The 22,002-nt window shown below is 42.9% G+C and overlaps 1 protein-coding gene across 3 annotated transcripts in view; it reads left to right on the top strand.

The window, feature by feature from the left end:
* The window catches only part of Dab1 (DAB adaptor protein 1), a 234,981-nt gene extending 220,952 nt beyond the window's left edge, over positions 1-14,029 (top strand). For all 3 annotated transcript variants that reach the window (XM_035438949.1, XM_035438948.1, XM_035438947.1), the window contains 4 exons: positions 1,531-1,639; positions 9,375-9,923; positions 13,471-13,598; positions 13,934-14,029. In XM_035438949.1, the coding sequence (XP_035294840.1) occupies positions 1,531-1,639; positions 9,375-9,923; positions 13,471-13,598; positions 13,934-14,029 (882 nt within the window). The remainder of the gene's footprint in view (positions 1-1,530; positions 1,640-9,374; positions 9,924-13,470; positions 13,599-13,933) is intronic.
* The last annotated feature ends 7,973 nt before the right edge of the window (positions 14,030-22,002 follow it).

Here is a 22,002-nt window from a genome sequence, read left to right as displayed (position 1 = left end):
TGATCTGTGCCTCCCAGAGCCACTCATGAAACCCCAGCTTCACAGCCTCACCTCAGTAACAGCATCTGGAGCACTGCTTGCAAGAGGATTGAGATTGCATGGAGCCTTCCTTTGAACGTACAAAAGGAAAGGGAAAGTGGAAGAAAATTGAGTTAAAAACAAAGCAAAATAGCACATTAGTGCTGGACACTGTCACCAGCAATCCTGCCTCTGCAGCGGCCAGCATGCCATCTTCAGCCACAGCCACCCCCACCCCAGCTGCTTCCCAGAGGTGTGGAGAGAGAGAGCAGTCAGCCCCAGCTGCACCAACTGAAGCTGCTGGTCATGGACTGCTCTGCTGGGCACCACTCGGTTGTGCAAACAGAGGCATAGTGCTATGGTTCATTGGTGAGATGCACCTCACAGAGAAAGGGCTGTGATCTCACCACCCAGGACAGATGGCCTGAGACCCTGCAGCCCACAGTTGCCACTGGGGAATCCAGGCACAGCTGCCCTGCACCCAACACCTTCTTTACCCCCTGCATTGTACAGATGAGCAAACTGAGATCCAGGAAGGACTTGTAGGGGAAATGGAACAGCTCTGACTATGTGCAAAAATGCTTAACACAGCAGCTCAGGGCTGCATTTCTGGCCCTGAACCCAGGCGCCATCCAAATGGATGTTTAGTAATCCCCAAAACAATGCCACTCGTCCCGGAAGCTGATGGTCTAAAAATGGCCCTGTCTAATTGCCATGGTTTCAGGATTAATTGCTTGCCCCAGTCTGTTCAAATGGAGGGGGGCAGGGACCAACAAAGATATTATAGCATCAAGCAGCTTACACTCTGTAGGCAAAAGCCTCCTGTTAACAGGTGTGGATGTTCTTATTGGTAAATCTCCCCTTACCCAGTATGCATCTGACCTTTCCTGGAGCTCCAGCTTAGGCCAGAAGTTGGTGCTAGAAGTTCCCAGACACCCTGCTGTTGTTGTCATCGTGAAAATATTTCCTTCTCTTTTGCAAGTGGGAGGTTCAAGCAAGAGTATGCAAGGCTCCAGGACACATAGGCCTACAGACCATCCACTCACCAAGATTTGTTTATTTGGCCGACTCTTTGCTGACCACCTAATCAATGACAAGCTCTAAACTGAGAATACAGTAGCGTTCAGATTGAATTGACCACTTGCAAGTGGTGAAAGGCATATATGGTGAAATAAGTTGGTGGCCTGAAAATCCCCAGAGATAGGGACTCAATTGAATTATCATACTGGCCATCATGTGTTGAGCATCGACTCTATGCCTATGTGTGGTACTTAAGAAAACTTAAGAAAAATAATCATTTAAGTGCATGGTTTCATTTAGTCCTCACTGCAGCTCTGGAGGGAAGGGGGATAAGATAACGTTTCTGTTCCCAACCCACCGTCTGTGAAGCACACAAGTGACTTGGACTGCGTCTCCTTGCAGCAGTGCTCTCTTCACTCCCACTCCCTCCATCTATGTGGACTGCTGAGCAGCTCTCATGCGTCTGTTCCCTTGCCCCTCTCTGTCTGGCAGACTCCAGCAACCCCAGGTGATGCCTTTCTCCCGTCGTCATCCCAGACGCTTCCGGGGAGTGCAGATGTGTTTGGCTCTGTGTCTTTTGGCACTGCTGCTGTACCCTCAGGTAAGGTCACCATCCTCCCTCCTACTGCCTGTAGCTCTCACTCAGACAACTAACAGATCCAGCACCAAATACTGGTAGAATGCCTAGGGAGCACTTTTCTCGCCTGTGACTCATCAAGAGACATGAGACAGCCATGTCTGTGGTCAAGTGGTCAAACACAAAGCTGTGGATGTTGGTGCCACCTGGGAAATTCCAGACTCAGGGTTGTTGGGAAAACATGGCATCATGCTCACAGACATGCAAATCAGTACAAGTCTGTTTTCTCTCCCTTACTTCAGCCAGAGGCAGGGAAGATGATTTGAAGGAGAGAGGAGACATACCTCTTAAATTCTTGCTGGGATTAAGGAAAGAGAGGTCTCCCACCTATACAGAGAGCCATATAGGACAATGGTGAACTTCTAGTGGTTAAATGAGAATCTTTTTTAGAGATTTAGAAAGTGTCTTTATTTTCCAAGTATTCTTTGAAATGTGTAGACTGTATTTACAACAGGGTAAAAATACCTGTGATCACAGTACTGCATGTAAGTTAGAAATGAGTAGCATCCCAGGGGTTATACTTTATGTTCATGATAATCAGCCACCCAGGTAGCTAGGTCGTTCTTGGAAAGGGCCACTGATGGGAGAGTTTAGTTCTTTTAACTCTCTGGGATCCTAAAGGAGTATTGCATTTTCCTCTACCTATGTTATCTGAGTTGGAGGCTCATTATTTCTTTCTTGGCTTTATTCTTGTAAACAGCAAATGAGAGCTTGAATATTTCAGAATACATATCTGCTTGTGATTTTTTATGTAAATAATTAATTTTAATTATATAGTGTTAGAAGCAAATTCTTGATACTAAATATAAACCTTGCTGTTATTGTATGTAAATTAAAAATTCATAGCCTGTTCTGGAATACAGCTCCTCCTCTTGAGTGTAACGATGATCACAAACTTTTAAAAGCAATAAAGTTGATAGCGACTGCCCTTGACTTATAGCTTAGTATCTATAGGCAACCTAGAAATGTATTCATTTCCAAGTGCCCCTCCCCCAGCTGAATGTTTTAGTCATCTCCAAAATGGGATAGTGGTGATGAGTTATTTTCTGAGTATAAAATGGACATTAAAATCTAGAGAATGGTAAAATAGAATGTGTCATTTAAAATATGAATGGCAGGAATATGCCTGCTCTTGAGCCTTATCACCATATACCATGCTTTGTCCCCATTGCTTTGTCTACCAAGATCAATGAGAACAGTGCTAGACCCTACACTTCCTAATCTTCAGGTGTGCTTACTCTACAAGTATTCACTGAGTATCCACTATATGCCAGCTTCTGTTCCAGGAGCTTGGGATACAGCAGTGAAATAGAGGTCTACCCTCTAGCTGGGGTGATAAGCCATAGTATAGATCAGTTGTACAAACATTAGAATATGAGAGTTATGGGGATGAAAAGATGCATAGAGCAGAGGCTGAACACCAGAGTCCTGGCCAAAGAATGTGTAGTCAAGAGGCTGTCTTAAGTCAGGCAACATCAAGAGGGTGAAGGGCCAAGGAAGCAGACAAGTTTCCTGGTTCAGGGTGCTCCAGGCAGGGGGAGGAAGTTTGACCCTTCCTACTTCCATAGTCTTCTCTTTAAAGGACAAGATGGCCCTAGGTGTGGTTTAATGCCTCCCCCTGCACTTGTATTTGACTGCAAATGCCCTGGAGATCTTGGTTAGACACAGTACTACTCTGCTTTTTCCCAAGACAGCGTCAAGAGTGTAGCCTCCTACTGCTTAACCAGCTATATGTCTTCAAAATGCTATCTCTTTGGAATCTTGAAAAAAATCTGATCAGCTTTCAGAGCATAAGTCTAAAATTAATTTGTGTTGGTGTATTTTTGCATTCTGTCTTCACATAAAATACACTTGAGGGTAGTCCTTAGATGGTGATAATCTGAGCCTTCCCGTCTTTAACTGGTATTTAAATGTCACCAGCTGTTGTACCTCCATCTACCTTGTACAAATTACCTATCTAGCCAGCAATAGGAGACAAGGTCAAGAAGTAGACCAGTCCCACAAAGTCTAGCTGACTGCTGAGGACTTCCAAAGCTCCTGACAAGTCTTGGATCCCGGCTTTAGATGTTGGGGCAGATAATCTGTCAGAGGCAAAATTTCGTCTTCATACCTGGATTGGGAAACAATTCCTTGTATCAATATCATGATAACAAAATGAGATAATTAAGCACCTTGGAAAATGCTGGTGCATTGTAGGTACTCAGTGTGGAATAGGCTGTTATTATTTTATTATTACAGCTCTGTAATAATGAAAGTATTATGAAATACTCTGTATTATGAAAGCTCTGTATTATGAAAGTCAAAGGACATATACCCTATCCTACCCTATCTTTTTTTTAATCTTCCTAGAATTTTTTTCAAACTCAAAGCCAAAATACTGTATTTATAGTAGTAATACATTATGGATAGAAATATTTTCAATAATAAGAAATGGTTCAACATTAGAAGAATTATACATTCATTTAAAAAACTTTAAATTGCCTTCTTAGAGCAAAATTTCTGATAGACTACAGATAGAAGGATATTTCTTTTCCATTTTTAATAATGTTTTGAATCAGATTTTGGGGGGGGGTTGTTTTTCCTGACAAGGTTTCTCTTTGTGTAGCCCTGACTATTCCTGGAATTAGCTCTGTTGACTAGGCTACCCTGGAACTCCCAGAAATTCGCCTGCCTCTGTCTCCCAAGTGCTGGGATTAAAGATGTATATCACCACCGCCTGGCTTTGAATTGAGATCTTAAATAATTTTTTAAAAAAGATTTTACTTATTTATTATGTTATCTGCATTCATGCTTGCACACCAGAAGAGGGCACCAGATCTTGTTATAGATGGTTGTGAGCCACCATGTCGTTGCTGGGAATTGAACTCGGGTCCTCTGGAAGAGCAGTCAGTGCTCTTAACCTCTGAGCCATCTCTCCAGCCCCCATAATTTTTAATGAAATATAAAATTGTTGCCAGGTGGTGGTGGCACACACCTTCCACCCCAGCTCTCAAGAGGCAGAGGCACTTTCTGGAATCTTTTAATGCACATAGTAAAGTTTAGGTCTTTATTCTTTTGACTACTCATGGCAGAGGTAGCTTGGGTGGACTGCAGAACATAGGCTCTGCCACCAAGCAGCTGCAGACTACCCAGCCTGATCTCTGCTGAGCTTAGACCCTTACCTGTAAATTGGAGGGTGATGATTTGACCTCCCAGATCTGAGAGCCTTGTGAGTAGTATCTTGTAGAAGACCTTTGTAATGTTGCCCAGAAATGTGCTTTTAGGATGCTCTGTGGATGGTACCTGCTTCTCATCAGGGGTCCATACTTTTCTAATCATATAACTGGCTGGTGCAAACCATGTCCTCATGGAAGAAGAATTTAGGCATACATATTAAACAGAGAGTGATAATAGCTACCAGAGAGGTTTACTACAAAGATCTACTCTCCCCAAAAGGGGAAGTTAATGTTTTGTTCTTTTCTGCATCTCTAGAGACTGAATTAGAGCCAGGCATCCAACATGGATATTTTTGCATGAATGAATGAGTCAAATAAGTCAATGTAGCCAGGAGGTGCCATACAAGTTTTATACAAATACAGAGACCCTTTGTTTTCCATGTGTTTCTTATAGTTTAGTCTGGTTTTGTTTTCCTTTCTTCAATCATAGGTAGGGGTGTCTAACTGCAAAGTGGGAATGCAGTTAGCTAGCAGCAAAGAGGTTTGTATTACCTGAACTTTGTGACACAAACAGATGTTCCTTGGTACCTCATTCTTCTACTGCTGCACATACTAAGAGGTGTGCAGCCAACAAGTTGTTGGACGGCTGCAGTGGATGCCATGAAGCTGCTCTCTAAGACCAATGCTGCCTTAGTCCTGGTGCTGAGGTACCCCTTCAGGCATGCCTAAGGCCTGTGGCTAGAAAGCTCTCAGGCTGCTCCTTTCCCCCAATGAGGAAAATTGAAAAAGATCTGTAAACTCCCCAACATGGTACCAATTACCCAAAGCTGCCTTTCTCTCTTCTGAATATTATACTTTGGTCTGGAGCAGATGGCTTGGAGCCAGAGAGACATGCTAATAGCTCTCTCCCAAAAATTGTGCATAGCCCATCTGTTAGCTCCCTGTGGGAAAAAAAAGAAAGAAAATATGGGGTGGGGGCTGCCACCAGCAGTGGAATCATCAGAGATCACAGTGCTTGTGGATCTTACAGTGCACTCTTAGGAAAATACGGTGAAGATGTCCATCCTCTTGATGCATACACCAGCTGGTGCTCGTGAACCAAGCCTTGTCGGAGCCTTATGTTCAAGACATCGAAGTGCCACACAGACCCCTAAGTTGTGGTGCAGAACGCTCCTCCTTAGGATTTCTTTCTTTGTGTTTATATGATGGCAGTATGCGTTCAGTAGAAACCACACTGTGAATGTTGATCTTTCCCCAGGGTAACAATATCTGGTTCAGTGCTCTCTGTAGATGCTGGACAGCCACAGGGAGCTGTAGCTCCTAGTCAGCTATGCAATCGCAAGGTTAAAAGGTCATTCCGCAATGTACTGGGCAGCTAAGCCGTCCAGTAGGTTAGACCCTGCAGTCCCTTGAGTTTACTGTGGCTTTTCTTAGGTTATAACCCATCATCAAAGAACAGATGCATCTGCATTTTAGAAGAGAAGTGGGAAGGAAGATGGTGGTGTGTCTGGGTAGAAACTCTCTCACTAAAATTGCCAATGGAGTCACTGGGGTCACTGCAGGGTCCCCGGATAAGTCACCACTTGTGAAGCCTGGATCATTCTTTTTATAACAAATATCTGCAGTGTTGAAACTCCTAGATAATAGCATAATGTTCCAACACCATTTTTAATCAGTATAATGTCATACTGATAGTATGGAATTGAAATGAGAAGTGATTTATAATAAAAGCATGTATTTCAATTTAGAAATACTTAGGCATGACCATACTACAGGACATGATGAGTAATGGAATGATCTTACCTGATAATAGAGTCACCAGGAAAAGCTACAGCTGAAAATACAGACTGAGACCAGCCTCCATGAGAAGTGTTTCTATCTGTGGCCACTATTTTCCAAAACACTCTTGAATGTTCCACATGAAATGAAATATAGTTTTCCTTGAGTGTGCACACTTGTTTCATTCATGGGAAATCATAGGTGTTGACTGTGCAAAGAAACTGAAATTCTGAGCCATTCAGTCCATCTAGGTTTACCCATTCATAAACAGAGAGTGGAATCGTTCATTGTCCTGTGCACTGGTCTTACAAATTATAAGATGTCTGCTATAAATGCTGGTGACTTCTTAAATGCCATGAGTCCCCAGGTTTCCCTGTAGTTACCACAACAACTAAAACATCCCACAGGTTTCTCTCTAACCCCAGAATGGCTCCCTCTATCAAGATACCTCTTTCATTGCTCTCCCTCTCCAGAGTTAGGGAGAAACCAGGTACCAGGGAAACTCCCAAGAATCCACAAGGGTGATCCCAGCTAAGATTCCTAGCATTAGTGGAGAGGGTACCTGAAATGGTCTTCTCCTGTAATCAGATTGGTGAATACCCTAATTATCATTATAGAACCTTCCCCCAGTAACTGATGGAAGCAGATGCAGAGATCCACAGCCAAACTGGGCTGAGTTCCAAGAGTCCAGTTGAACAGAGGGAGGCAAGATTATATGAGCAAGGGGCATCAAGAACATGATGTGGAAACCCTCAGAAACAGCCCATGGGAGCTCATGGGCTCTAGACCAACATCATGAGACTGACCTAGGCCCTCTGCATGTGGGTGACAGTTATATAGCTTTCTCTGTTTGTGGGTCCCCAAGCAGTAGGACCAGGATCTGTCCCTGGTGCATGAGCTGCCTTTTCAGAACCTATTCACTATGGGTGATGCCTCGCTCAGCCTTGATGGCAGGGAGGGGAGGGTGCTTGGTCCTGCCTCAACCTGAAATGCCATACTTTGTTGACTTCCATAGGAGGCCTTACCCTTTCTGAAGAGTAGATGGGAAGGGTAGGAAGGAGGTGGTGGGAGGGAATGGAGTAGAGAAAGGAGGGGAAACTATGGTTGATATATAAAATAAACAAAAAAATTAATTAAAAAACGTTTCACAAATTTCCTCTTTATTCCTGAGGGCAATCCCTCTGAGAATAATTTAGTTATGTCAAAGTACATCAGAAACAAGTGGCCCACTTGTTACTTAGTGTGTTGGTCAAGTCACTGAATTAGTAGGTAACAGATGAAGCAATGTGAACAAATCTGAAGTTTGAACAGTATCCCTCATGCCCAGTACAATTGGACTTGTCTGTTAAGATATATGTTTCATCGTTTAAAGGTCTTTAATGCTGGTTAGATTCACCATCAAGAAGTCCTTGTGTCCTGTCTAGAGTTTCTTCCTGGGGCAGCATGGCAGGAAGGTATAGAAATGACCAGACTTTGATTGTCAACTTCACCCTGAATCAACCTGTTGAGGGGCATTATAATCTGGGACCAAAACAAGGTGCTGTGTACACAATCACTGTGGGCCCACCAGAGTTACTGATAGGAACCATGATGTTATCATTACCACAGCACCTGTCCATCATCCCTTTAGATGTTGCTAGGATACCCTGAGTCCTCTCCCTTTTTTGTTCTGATATCAGTGTACTATACCTGTAGCTTCACTGTGGCAGCCATTAAAGTGCTTCTCTGGGAAAGCTAGCTTTTCTACCCTCTGCCATGACTGAATGGCCACTTGTCTCTTGGGCTAAGGTGTCCATGTAAGTGGCCAATATGTGGGCCACTGAAAGTATGTAAGAATTTCCATTAGATCCAAAGTGTGCTGACACATCCCATGGTAGCCTAGGCCCAGTGACTGTGAAATACCTGAAATAGGTTTTGGCCATCTGGACGTAAGCATGTAACACAAGGAAGAGAATACTGACTAGAGAGGGACTCACCTCCTGAACCTACCTTGTGCAAGCTGTGTGACCCTAAGCAAATTTGCCTTTCCTCTCTGAGCATCAGTTTCCCTCATGCCTAAATGGACATCATAGTATCTAACTTGCAGAGATTTTGTGAGGATATGGAACATTGGGCCATGCAACCTATAGGGATTTAACATCCATAGTGCTCCAGGTCCTTATCTATAAGATGGGCATACATCGTCTTCTATTTCAATGTGATGATCTAAAGGCTAATGTAATTCTATATTCAAGGTGCGGATGACTGCACCTGACACACAGTGAGAATTTACAGAGGCCAGACTATGCTAGGACTTAGGATAACCACATGAGAAAGACATAAGCCTCCTGACCTCAGGACATCTACCTTCTTCTAGAGGGGCACCAGGAGAACCTCTCATGGGGAAGGTCACAAATAGGGAGTGAAACACAGCTTGAGTTGGGGAATAATAATAGCATTCTTACCATTGCTTTACTTTCCCAAATTTCATAGTTCAGGAGCTGGAGTGTATCAGTGGAAGGCAGCCTTGCCTGTGTTTTTACTTTGCCTTTTCTTGGTCAACTGAGAACAGTCTCAATTGCTGAAGCTGTGTGAGACCTAACTTTCATTAAGTTTCTCAGTCACAGGGCAGCATGTGAAACTCTGAATGTTAGAACTTCAGAGGCTGAGGTGAAAAGCCAGACCTCCGCTTCTTCACTGTAAATGGGCAGTACATATCTGTCAATCATTCAGATCCATAGATTTTTCTTCTCTGGGATGCCTGAACCTCCTCTCTCCCATTCCAGGTTATGTCGCTATGGGCGCCGTCCTCCCATCCTTCTGGGGCCAGCAGCCCCTCGTTCAACAGCAGATCGCCATGGGTGCTCAGCCACCCGTTGCTCAGGTGATGCCAGGAGCTCAACCCATCGCATGGGGCCAGCCAGGTCTCTTTCCTACCACCCAGCAACCCTGGCCTACTGTGGCCGGGCAGTTCCCGCCAGCCGCCTTCATGCCCACACAAACTGTTATGCCTTTACCAGCTGCCATGTTCCAAGGTCCCCTCACCCCCCTTGCAACCGTCCCAGGCACGAATGACTCTGCCAGGTCAAGTCCACAGAGTGACAAGCCCAGGCAGAAAATGGGGAAGGAAATGTTTAAGGATTTCCAGATGGTCCAGCCTCCACCAGTGCCCTCCCGTAAGCCTGACCAGCCCTCCCTGACCTGTACCTCAGAGGCCTTCTCCAGTTACTTCAACAAAGTCGGGGTGGCACAAGATACAGATGACTGTGATGACTTTGATATCTCCCAATTGAATTTGACGCCTGTGACTTCCACCACACCGTCCACAAATTCACGTGAGTGTCCTTTCGATAAGTAGAATGCCTTTTTTTCTGGTAACTAAGCTACTGGAGTCAGAGTCTTATCTCACTTGCATCTCAAGCTTGTTGATACTACTGATAACAGTTCCCATAGCGACCAACTTGGCTACCAGTTTTGGCACACACCCCCACCTCATTCTCTAGCTCTCTTTTTACATAACATTGATACCAAGTTGTCCTAGATATGTGTGACAGATAATGGCAGTAAGGTTCACAGACAATAGTACACAATGAGGTACACTGCACACAACATCACTGTGCTTCTTTTTGTTTTTTTTAAAGATTTTATTTATTTGTTATGTATACAATATTCTGCTTCCATGTATATCTGCACACTAGAAGAGGGCACCAGATCTCATTACAGATGGTTGTGAGCCACCATGTGGTTGCTGGGAATTGAACTCAGGACCTCTGGAAAAGCATGCTCTTAACCTCTGAGCCATCTCTCCAGCCCATCACTGTGCTTCTTATGGCTTGGTTAATATGTTCATTTGTGATTCATGTATGTATTAGCCTATGGCATACACATTTTAGCATGGCTTACTAAAATGAAAAGAAATGTCGTTTTTTTAAAGCAGAAACAAGGGGCCAGAAAAGTCTCAGAAGGTGAGGATGCTTACCAGTGAGCCTGAAGACCTAAGTTCAATCTCTAGAACTCACAGTAGAAGGGGAGAAGTGATTCCCGAAAGTTATTTTCTGACCTCCATGTACACACACACACACACACACACACACACACACACACACACAATAATGAAATTAAATTTAGAAACAGAGCTTATAGCCATGAGTTCATATCAGAGCCTGATGATTGTCACTCAGTAGAATGAGTGATAGATAGTAGATAGAATGTAGATAGATAGTAGATAGAATGTAGATAGATAGTAGATAGATAGATAGTAGATATATAATAGATAGATAGATAGATAGATAGATAGATAGATAGATAGATAGATAGATAGGTAGGTAGGTAGAATGAGTAGATAGAATGAGGATAGACAGCCTTGACTGGGAACAAGGAGTTCTCTTTATTCCCATTGACTGTGTGCTTTTGAGTAAGTTTTACCTCCATGGACTTTGTGGTTCTTAACTCTGTAAAGCCAGTTGTTTAAAGGCATTGTAACATGGAAGAATATTCATCATTGGGATCTTAGTCAGGAGATTGTACAGGCTCCTGGGTCAGTTTTCTAGTGCTGGCTCCATCATGGCAAGCTGTGTCTTAAGACAAATCAAGCCATTGCTCTGAGTCTCTGGATCCCTTGTAGGAGCAGCAGCTTCCTTCTGGCCTTAGCATTTGGGGATGCTGCTTCCACTTACTTTTCCCACTGCAAACACCAAAAATAGAAAGCTTGTTGACGAGTCGGGATCCAGACACACTTGAGCACGCATGTGCTTGTCAGACACAATCAGAAAAAGTGTTCCAGTGACTCAGCCTGTGCCTTGACAATTGATAAGGGGAAAGAAATGGCTCATAGTACAATGACTTTGGCGTTTTCATTACTGTCACCGGTGATACGGATCACTGGATGGCCAATACCATGAATTGTCAAAAAAAAATCTAATGTGAATACAATTAGATTGTGTCATTCAGCCAGGTTCAGAATGCTGTTCTGAAAATGAAGGCCTTGCACTCAGGCCATGGGTGCTACATAGCCAAGGCATTTCTATTAATTCTAATCCATGGGGTTTCAATAAAAAATAATGAATAAAAAATGAAATGCTAAAGAAATAACAGTCATGCATAAATGAACATGTGCTTTTAAAAGCACAAGTCTCATTTTTCAATGAACCATGGGCTGCCTACAAACAAGGAAGTTCTTTGAGGACAGGGACTGTCTTGCCATCATCCCCACATTTCTCAGAATACTAGCAGGGTGCCTGGCACATACAGATGTTAGGAAAGGTTGTAGAGAATAAAATAGACTGCCCAAAAGGCCATTTCACCATAACTGTCCTTGGGAGGAAGGTTTTGCCAGTGTATCCCTGCTGACATTTGGGGACAGATGTGTTGTAGGAGGCTGTCACATGTGGTGTAAGTACTTAGCAGCACTCTAGCTTCTGCCCAAGCAGATGTAAACAGCATCTTCATCCTTTTCTTCTACTCATGGCAGTCAGGGGGCATTGCCAATGTCACCTGGAAGGCAAAATAACCACCCACCTTGAGAAAACCTGGCCATCAAACACTAAAGTGCTCTGCAAAGCCTTGTGACAACTGAGAAGCTTGTGCAAATAAACTCTAGCTGGGTTCCCATTGGTTTGACAGGGGAAGTGAGAGCAGTATACTGTTAGGACTGATGGCTCGGCCTGAATTCTCTGCCTTTTGTAAGCAATAAGCCACTCCAAGCACAATTCAGAACCCAATTAAGTTGATATTACTCACTCAGCAATGTGTCTGTCTATAGCATTAAACCTAGTGGAGTCAACTCACAAAACAAGATATACATGTTTTATCTTACAGAAAATAAGTAAGGTCAGTTTTTGTATCCTCTTCTCTGTCAGCATTCCTTCAAGATGTGAGCAAGAGATTAGTTATTCAAAAAACAAAACATAAGAACAAAAACACTCTGAATAGAAAAGACTGAATAGTGTTAGATATATCTGTGCCGTCCCATAGGTCCTACTCATACCTGTGTAAATGTGAGTGCTTGCCCTTGCTCTTCTGGACTCTGGCTCCGAACACCTGAAGGAAGTGTGTAATACTTCATAATGAAGGGAAAGAGCTTGGTCAGTGTTAGCCTCGTTGGCATATTGTGAATGATAAAGGAGCTGGAAATTGTGCCTGTGAGGCAAAAGATCAACACTAACTTTTGCAATCATTCACTCACTTATAAAGTACCAGATTTTGCTAAGGTCTGGAACAGTGTGACAGGGAGCGCTTATCAATGGCATCGCTATTCACCTATTCAGTCACTGGATACCTGGGGACTAAGCCAGTGACCAGAGTTTCCTATGCTAAGTTAAAGGAAAAGCTTCCAGTGTCATCTGTAGTTGAAACCTCTAGGTCATAGCGGCAAGTGCATATTTTTCACAACAAGCTTGCTGTTGCCTGTGCTTATTAAACACTGAGTGTTTGCAAGAATGCAAAGCCTGGTTTAGCAGTTGCCATGAAGGTATTAGCAATCTCCAGTTTTCAGGAAAACATAGGTAACCTCTATCTCAACGAAGCTTTACAAGTTTGGGGACTATTGCCCTTACATTTTCTAACAGTGACTGATCTACGAAAGTCATTCAAAAAAAATGTGTCTTCTGCTAAAAAGAGAAAGTCAGCATTACCTAGCAGCTTGCAGCTTGCTCATGTGTCAGAAGCACTATAGGAGTTGTTCAGAGTTCCTGATTCAGTCACTGTCCTGTAGGGTTCAATGACTGGCATTCCTGAATAACCGTGGGACAAATTCAGGTGCATAGATTTGACCTGAGATGGGGAAAGGGGAGACTTGACTCAAATATAACGGGGCCCCACATACCTCTGCGGGATATAAATGGTTGTGGCTTATAATTCTTAACATTTCCTCTTTCGGCATAGCTCCAACCCCAGCCCCTAGGCAGAGCTCTCCATCTAAATCATCAGCATCCCATGCCAGTGATCCGAACCCAGATGACATCTTTGAAGAAGGCTTTGAAAGTCCCAGCAAGAGCGAAGAACAAGAGGCTGTAAGTGACCTACTGATTGCCCTACTTTTCTTTAAAATTAAAATTTCCCCATAGTATATGAGGATGCCAGCATAAAAGAGAATGGTTGCACAGAGCTGATGTTCGAACAGCCTCTGAAGGGACTTTGTTGTATGCTCAGATGCATCAGCCAGAAACACTGACCTTTTGTAAAGTTATTAGGAGCTCTCTCGCATCTGGGAGGTGGCATCCTCTGCGGAAGTTTCAGCCCTCCTGTAAATTAACTGGTTACATATGCCGCGTGAATATAATGTTAGTTGCCTTATGTTTTCAGTTGTTGAAGAGAGAAAAAAAAGTGTTATCTTCTTGTGTTCTAGCCTGATGGATCACAGGCGTCCTCCACCAGTGATCCATTTGGGGAGCCCAGTGGTGAGCCCAGTGGTGATAATATAAGTCCACAAGACGGTAGCTAGATAGCGCAGGTCTGGGTAGGTATCAGTCCTTTTTAATCCCCTTCACCTGCAAGGTTTTCCCTTTTGCTTGCTATTTACCAATGACATCATCTCCCAGTGTCTGTGCTTTGTCTGCTTGCCTGTGCTGTATATAGTATCCATACTCTCTCCCCTTGTCTGTGCATTTTCCTGATGCTTGCACTGTTTTTCATGCCTGTTACCATATTACCAATACTTCCTCGATCCTTGCCTGAGCCATCTCACCAGTTACCAGTGTTACAATCTCCCCTTGATTCATTTCTATTTTGCACTTTGTTTTTCACGTGGATGAATGAATGACCTTTGACATACACCAAAAGGTAGAGTTGGAGGGAATGTGGCAAATAGTTTTATTATTTAATGAATGATACCTTCTGACATTCTGAGTTGGTGACGGGGATAGGATGAGATCCAGTTAACACTACCTAATGTGGATTGAGCTTAACATTAGCCCTCTGGAATGAGCACATCATTCTCTTTCTTTCTTTCTTTCTTTCTTTCTTTCTTTCTTTCTTTCTTTCTTTCTTTCTTTCTTTCTTTCTTTCTCTTCTCTCTCTCTCTCTCTCTCTCTCTCTCTCTCTCTCTCTCTCTCTCTCTCTCTCTCTCTCTCTCTCTGTCTCTCGTACACACACATGCACACACACAGATGATTTCTCAGTGAGTGGTGCTCCAGATGCTTTACTCTTTTAAGCAAAATGTCACTGCATTTGCCTACATGCCACAGATCTAAAGAGGTCACTAATCAAACATACTGAGAACTCAGACTATGCAACAAAACAAGCCATGCTTGAAATAAGATTGATCAAAGTGTGCAGTCATAGTAGCCCTTCCCATCTATCCAAGAAGGGTTCTATACCCCCTTCCAGTGTGTCAGTGAAATTCAAGGCCCAAAGACATGTAGCTGTCACTCTGGAGGCACTGCTCTTTGCACCTGTGCTGCAGCCTGTGGTTTACTACCCGATAACTTCAGATTCCATCAGCAGCTAATTGGAGAGAGGCATCCTTACATTTACTAGAAGTGGCTTTTGGAACTCAACTTTCAAGACCTCTAATTCAATCAAAATAAAGACCTAATGAAGCTAACCTTCTCATGAGGCAGAAATACTCCTTGTTACTTAGATGTGATTTCTAAAGCCAGCTTTGACAAGCGTGTCAAATGTTCAGACATCTTCCTGGTTTTCCATAAACATGGAGGACTGCTAGGCCAAGCTCAAAGATTCCCTTAGTCCTGAACAGCATCATCATGGCCATGAAAAGGATGAACAGCTTTCACTGCTCAGAACTGGGTTCTGTGGCCACATCACAGTTATTCCTAGTATATACATGGGTCCTTAGGACAGTAATTGAAAGCTAATTCGGGGTTTAAAAGTACATTTTTAATAGATTTTTTTCATGATTAAAGAATTTAGTACATTATATGCTTTGTCACATTTTTATATCAGTAAAATGTAATGATACATCATATAAAGCCCAAATACCCATTTAAAAAGTCAATCTTTCACAACCACTTTGGGAATTAATCTCTTAAAGGCAAAGTCAGTGCTCTAAGGATGAGAAATGTTAGGGATTATAAGAAGATTCCTTGAGGTGATTCCAAGGAGGTTTTCTACCTCTTGTGTATGTAGTACTTCATGTGTTCAAACTTGCTGTAGAAAATTCGATGAATGAACTAGAGGTGATGAGATCCATTCATCACGATGATAGAGAACATTGTCCTAAATTGACATACTGCACAAAACAAAAATGGCTTACACCATTGGCAGGTCAACATCGCAAGCACTCATCTTCATCCTTACTTCTGGTTTGATGCACTTACACAAGCTGAACTGTTTCACAAGGCTTGGTTTATTCCACATTTGATGCTCCTCAATCCATAGCTGAGTTGCAAATGGTCATTACATGATGTTGTGGCAAGAGCTCAGGATTTGTGAGTTCAAATCATAGCCACATAAAAGTGGGAAATCTTGGGCAAGAGACATTCTTTAACTTCTGATTATTTTTCATTGCTAGGACAGGGTTATATTATCCTTGATATTAACTAGCATATCATAAGCCCAGACCTTAAGAATTCAGACTAAAATTTAGTCTGGTTTTGGGAGTAATATTGTCAGAGTTCAGAGCCTGGATTTCTCCTTCTTGTCTGCCTCACCTTGATCAGGATTTACCATTACTCTCTTCATTTGGAAAAATAAGGATACAAATAATGCCTGTCTTACAGAACATTTGGGTGAAGTAAAGAGGTGATGTATATGGAGTTCTCAATACAATGTCTGGCACATAGAATATCTGATAGCTACCATCATTATTACCACCCTTGTTATCACTAGCACCCTGCACCATCCTCACTGTCACCACATCATTAAAATTAGCATCACTATCGCCACCATCACCACCATCACAAATATTACCATTACTATTATTACTGCTGCCGTATTCATCACCATATCACTAGCAATACATATCAGCATCAGCACCACTACCATTACTGTAGTCATCCCACCATTATGACCACTCTTTTCACCTCCAAGACCACCTTCACTACCACCCTCCCCAGCACACCCATCAGCATTACAACTACTGCCATCACTATTGCCATTATCACCATAACCAATATGGTATGAATTCAATATATGCTGGTGCTCTATATTCTTAGATTTTATACATTTAGCCCCATGTTGAATAAAGTCAGTAACTAGGAGGTTTTGCTTGATATTTTCTGGTTTTAGATAATTTTTGGTATGCCCCATAATGACTAAAGCAGAGGGAGGGAGGCGAGGCCTTTCCAGTATCCCTATGACAAACCTTGCCCCATAATCAGAATAACTTCTATTTGAGCCTCCTAGGCCACCTCTCCCTGCCCTCCCCCACAAAAAAGCAATCTTGGGTTCATATGTAAATCACAGTAAGACCCTCTCAGCTTTGAAAGGAGCTAGATTATACTTTATGATGAAGCAGAAGTTCAGCCTGGCCATTTTACAGTTCCCTATCAGAAGCTGTGCAGTAGAGTTAATACCCACCTTGCAGATAGGTCCCCTATGGCACCCATGGGGAAACTCATGTGACTCTTTGTGTCCCTCCATCAGTATCAAAATTGCACAAGCCAAATGTGATCTTTCTGTCTCCATCCCCTTTACTCATAAGCAACTGGAAATTTACTGACTGTAATTTCTGAGAGCTTTTGCAGACACTTGGAAAAAGGATTCCGTGCAGAGATAGTTGTGTCCTTGGCTTTATTTTCCCCTCTGCTGTCATGCTGTTGGAAAGCAGAGTCCCTATCCTTCTTATCACTCCTGCAGCCACTATCTCCAGCTGTTTTTTTTTATTAGAAATAGCCACCCAGTTCTGAGTAAGCAAGGATGACATCTGTTGATAAGTTAAAGCCATATCACTCCAGAATAAAGAGACTCAATCCCCACAGGTGGAAGCTTCAAGGCCAATACCAAATGTTTCTGTTTTAGCAATAAAGGAAAATATCTTCAATTATTTCATGTTTTCCTCTTACCTTCCCATCTGAGAGAATCATGTGTTTTTGAAAGACTGAGTCAAGAGGGGCCAAAAAAAAAAAAAAAAGGACCAAAATAATATTATAATGGCTGGTGTGGGAATGGCAGGTAATTTGTACTTCACTGATGTGTTGCTGGAGCAATTTTAAGGGCAAAATGTTAGCCTTTGAAGGGATGAAAGAAAAATGAAAACATTTATTTAGTTAAATGGCTAAGTAAATATACTGCCTATCAGACTTTCCCAGCTGTCAAGTCAAAGTAGCATCTGTAACAATGGCAATCGTTTGGTCTGTCTCCCTTTGTAACAATAGATACTGCCATAAATAATAAGTTGCTGTCACTTTTTTAATACTGATCTCTGTAGTGGGAACCCAAGGCCTATAAAGTATTGCCTGATAGATTCTTAGTGTTAAGGGAAAAAGAAAGATGAGCTTCCAGTGCTTTGGGAAGAGTAGATATTTGGTTTTGCTTTTTTGTTTGTTTGTTTGTTTTAGTAAATGAAAGAGAGAAAACAGAGGGTCATATTCAGAATAAGGCTGAAAAGCAAGTGACCTTAGGCAAGCATGTCTCTCCTCACAAGTACTGTAACAGTGGTCTGTCTAGGCTTTTCAAGGATCACATGATATGAGTATGAAAGTCCTTTGGGATTTGGGGAAATCATTTAGTGGGACAATGCTTAACATGATCCCCAGCAGCCAAATATAAAGCCAGGCATGGCGGCATGCACTTGCAATCGCAGTGCTAGGAGGTGGGGACAGAGAGATCCTTGGGGCTTGATGGCCAGCCACTAGCCTAATCACTGCAAACCAAGTCCCAGTGAAAAACCCTGCCTCAAACAATAAGGTGGATGGCTCAGAAAGAACAACGCCCAAGAGTGATTTCTGACCTTCGTCCACACAGACCCATACACACATCTGTTCACATGAACGTACATATACATGCAAGGTAATTTAGAAAGTCTCAAAGTTAAATAAATGTATTTGGTATTATTATCATTCTTCCAAAATTTCTTATTCAACTTTGTAGCTTAGATTGGCCCCAGCTTCACAGTCCTTCTGCCTCAGTCTCTGAGTGCAAGGATTACAGCCACATACCTAAGCATTATTCCCTTTTAAAATAGAACTGAACAACAGAACCTTAGAAGTAATGTATTTGTTCATTCATTAAAAGCTGCCTGTTTGGTGAATGCACAAGTTAGAAGCAAGTCTAGACTAAGTTTTTGGGGCTTTCATGGAGGGCCATTCTTTGATGTCCCCAGCTGGAAAACATTTGAAATAGGAGAAATTATCTGGGTCTGGCTAAAGGCAGGGTCTGCTGGAATGGAGAGACATTCCTGTTGTCAAGAGGTATTTAAAGATGAAGTTGACTGGATGAGACTGAGGAAATGGGGGATGCAGAAGGGGAGATGAGCTAGGTTCTGACATGTGGAACTAAGTTGTACCGGTTCTGTAGAGCACAGAATAGTGTGCTAAGCAGGAAGCAAATAAGTATATACTGGGACCAGCTACGCTTGAGGTACTCAAGAGACAATCAACTAGAGAAGACAGCAGGGTCCTGGACATACCTCTGGAGGTCAAACATAAAATCAGGGTAGGCATGAAGATTTCAACATGGTCTCCAGCCATTTGAGTGGTGGATGCAAGATATGCTTCCCATGTAGACCAGAAGTCAGGAGACTGTGTTGTGCATGCTGTTTAGGTGGCACGGACCAGTGTAGCTTCTCTGTGCTTGGCAGCAGAAAGTAGCAAAGACAAGGCTAATGAGTGGAGGTGCCTGGGTCCTACTTCGTGAAAAAAACCAGGCAGCTTCCACAATAATAGACTGAAGTTTGCGTGCCTGTGATGGAGATCACACCCAGTGTTTCTAGAACCCCTCAGTAGGATCAGTTGCAGTGCCTCTCATCTACTGCTACTGAAATACATTTGAAACATAGGGACACCATTTAATTTGGTATTTTTAATTCCTGCTCCACAAATTTGACAAGAGAGAGAAGTACTTGCTAACATTCTAGGTTAGGATGGAAATCTACACTGGGACTCAGTGTAGACTGAGCAACTGAGCAGCAAGCACTCCAGCAGGACCAGTTACCTGGCTTTCAGCAACAGCCTGACTTAGTGAGTGCACCTAGGTGGAAGATGGCTTGACCGCTGACCTTTGCTTGTCCTTCTGCAAAACAGTTGCTACAGTTTCAAGCAGCTATAACATCTTGGGACCCTTTAGTTTGTTCAAGTTCACTCAGCTACAACTTGGAAAAACCAGGCCTCAAATAACATCTCCCAACAGCTCACCCTTTAGAGGCAAGCTTCCTTCTCAAATAAGCAAGAAGACAGAATCCCTAAATCATGGCAACTTCTTTAGAAAGACTTTCTGGAATACAGAAAATAGCATGGGGTCTCCATGACCTTGCCAGATCAGGCTAGAAATTTCTGGGTCAAATGATTTCTTAGCTCCCCTCCAGCTCTTACAGTCGACCGTTCTGTAACAAGGAAAGTAAAGCTATTGCCAAAAAGAATAATGCATCACAGTGTCAGACTTTGGGATTATCTGCTGCTTGGGGTTTTCCACACCACTGCTCCCCTTCATTAGTGGGGATAATTGAGAGCTGACTGCAGTTGTTACCACTGTTGTGATGGGTATTTGAAGCTAGATTCCAGCAAGCAGGAGCTGTGTGCATATTTATCTCCACTGCAGAAAGTTAATGCAGCGCAGCATTAATTACCCTGTCTGAGCCCGCTGTCGTCTTCTGGTTTTAGGTGTCATTCTCAGTTGGCTAAATTAGTTTCCAAAATTGGAATAGAGCAAATTGTAGGGTAAGATCAAGGCAGCTTGACTTCTAGGGGAACCCAGAAAAAAGAATGGGGTGAGTGAAGATCCTCACGGGGAAGCATTGAGATGAATGGGTGATGGAAACTGTTTCTTTCTTGTTGATTGTCTCTAACAAATTTTCTATCCCATTCTTGTTTACTCAGTGTACCCCATCCCTAGAAAACACACACACACACACACACACACACAGAGAGAGAGAGAGAGAGAGAGAGAGAGAGAGAGAGAGAGAGAGAGAGAGAGAGAGAACAGAAAGTTTCTAGCTAGTCTAATAGCAAATATTGGAAGTAATTCAAGTATTGGAAGGAAATGGATTAGGACTTAACAGATCATCCTGCTACAGATTTTTGAAAAAATTCAACCTTTGGAAAAACAAAGCCAAATTGAAGTGTGTTGAAGACGAGGAAATCAAACTATTAACGATATTAGAAATATGCCACAGTCATACACTAATTCTCCCACCCCACCCCCACAGTGAGGACCTACTATGTCACACGTCTAGCTGTAAAAGTCAATAGGGACAGCAGGAACATGGGACCCTTTCTGTAGTCAGGCATTTCAACAGATTGCATTTACTTAGCTCTGTGTTTCCATCGGCAGGCTAGATTCCAAACTGGATTGCTATATCACAAAGCAGGGTGGCTAGAAGGGCAGACAAAGTTCCTTCTCCCAAGAGCATATTCCTCTAGCCAGTCCTGGAGGAGAGTGCATGGGTTTGAACCTGGCATGATTACTCAGTACTCATGTGACCCGGGGAAGCACAGAAGCACTCCACTGCTCTGCAGCATTTATAAAACAATGACTCAGACATCGTTCATCTTCTAGGCCATCCCCAGTATCAGACAAGGAGCAAACAGTGTGATACATCATAAGGAAGAGACAACGTAATGACAGTGACACTGTCCAACCTCTTTCAACTTAATTCTTTGAGTATTTTTATCCTTATTTTTTGAGAATTTTGCGCATAAATGTGATCTGTTTTGATCAAGTCCACCCCCCCCCATTTGCTCTGCTCCAATTGCTCTCCCATCTGCCCGACCATTATCTCTTCCCAACGCCATGTGTTTTGTTTTGTTTAAAAAAAAAAAAACACTGAGTTCACTCAGTAATGCCAGTATGTGCCTGGATGTAGGACCATCTACTGGAGCTTGGGTAGCCTCTTGGAGGCTGCATCCTTGAACACTGACTTTTTCTCTCTCAGCAGCCATCACTTGCTAATAGCTCCTCAGCTCGGGGGTGAGACTTCATGCCCACCTCCCCTGCTCCATACTGGTATTTTGTCTGGCTTGAGCTTGCGCAAGTCTTGTGTACGCTGCCACAACCAGTGTGAGTTCATATGTGCAACTGCCTGTTGTGTCCTGAAAATACTGCTTCATTGTAGTTGCCCACCGCCTCTGGCTCTTAGATCTTTCAGCCCCCTCTTCTGAGATGATCCCTGTTCTTTGGGAGGAGGAGCTGTGATGTAGGTGTCCCATTTAGAGCTGAGCATTCCACAGTCTTTTATTCTCTGCTTGGGAACTTGAGGTTTTTTTGTCTCCAAAATGGGAACGGAAGGATTCTGCTTGTATGACTGTTAGATAGATGAAGGTAAGACCTGAAGGTGCTTCACAAACTCTGAGTGCTCTGCTG

This window comes from Cricetulus griseus, chromosome 2 (assembly GCF_003668045.3).
Source record: "Cricetulus griseus strain 17A/GY chromosome 2, alternate assembly CriGri-PICRH-1.0, whole genome shotgun sequence".
In the NCBI taxonomy this organism is placed as follows: Eukaryota; Metazoa; Chordata; class Mammalia; order Rodentia; family Cricetidae; genus Cricetulus; species Cricetulus griseus.
Note: the sequence above shows the minus strand (reverse complement) of the source record. Positions and strands in the feature narration are given on the sequence as shown.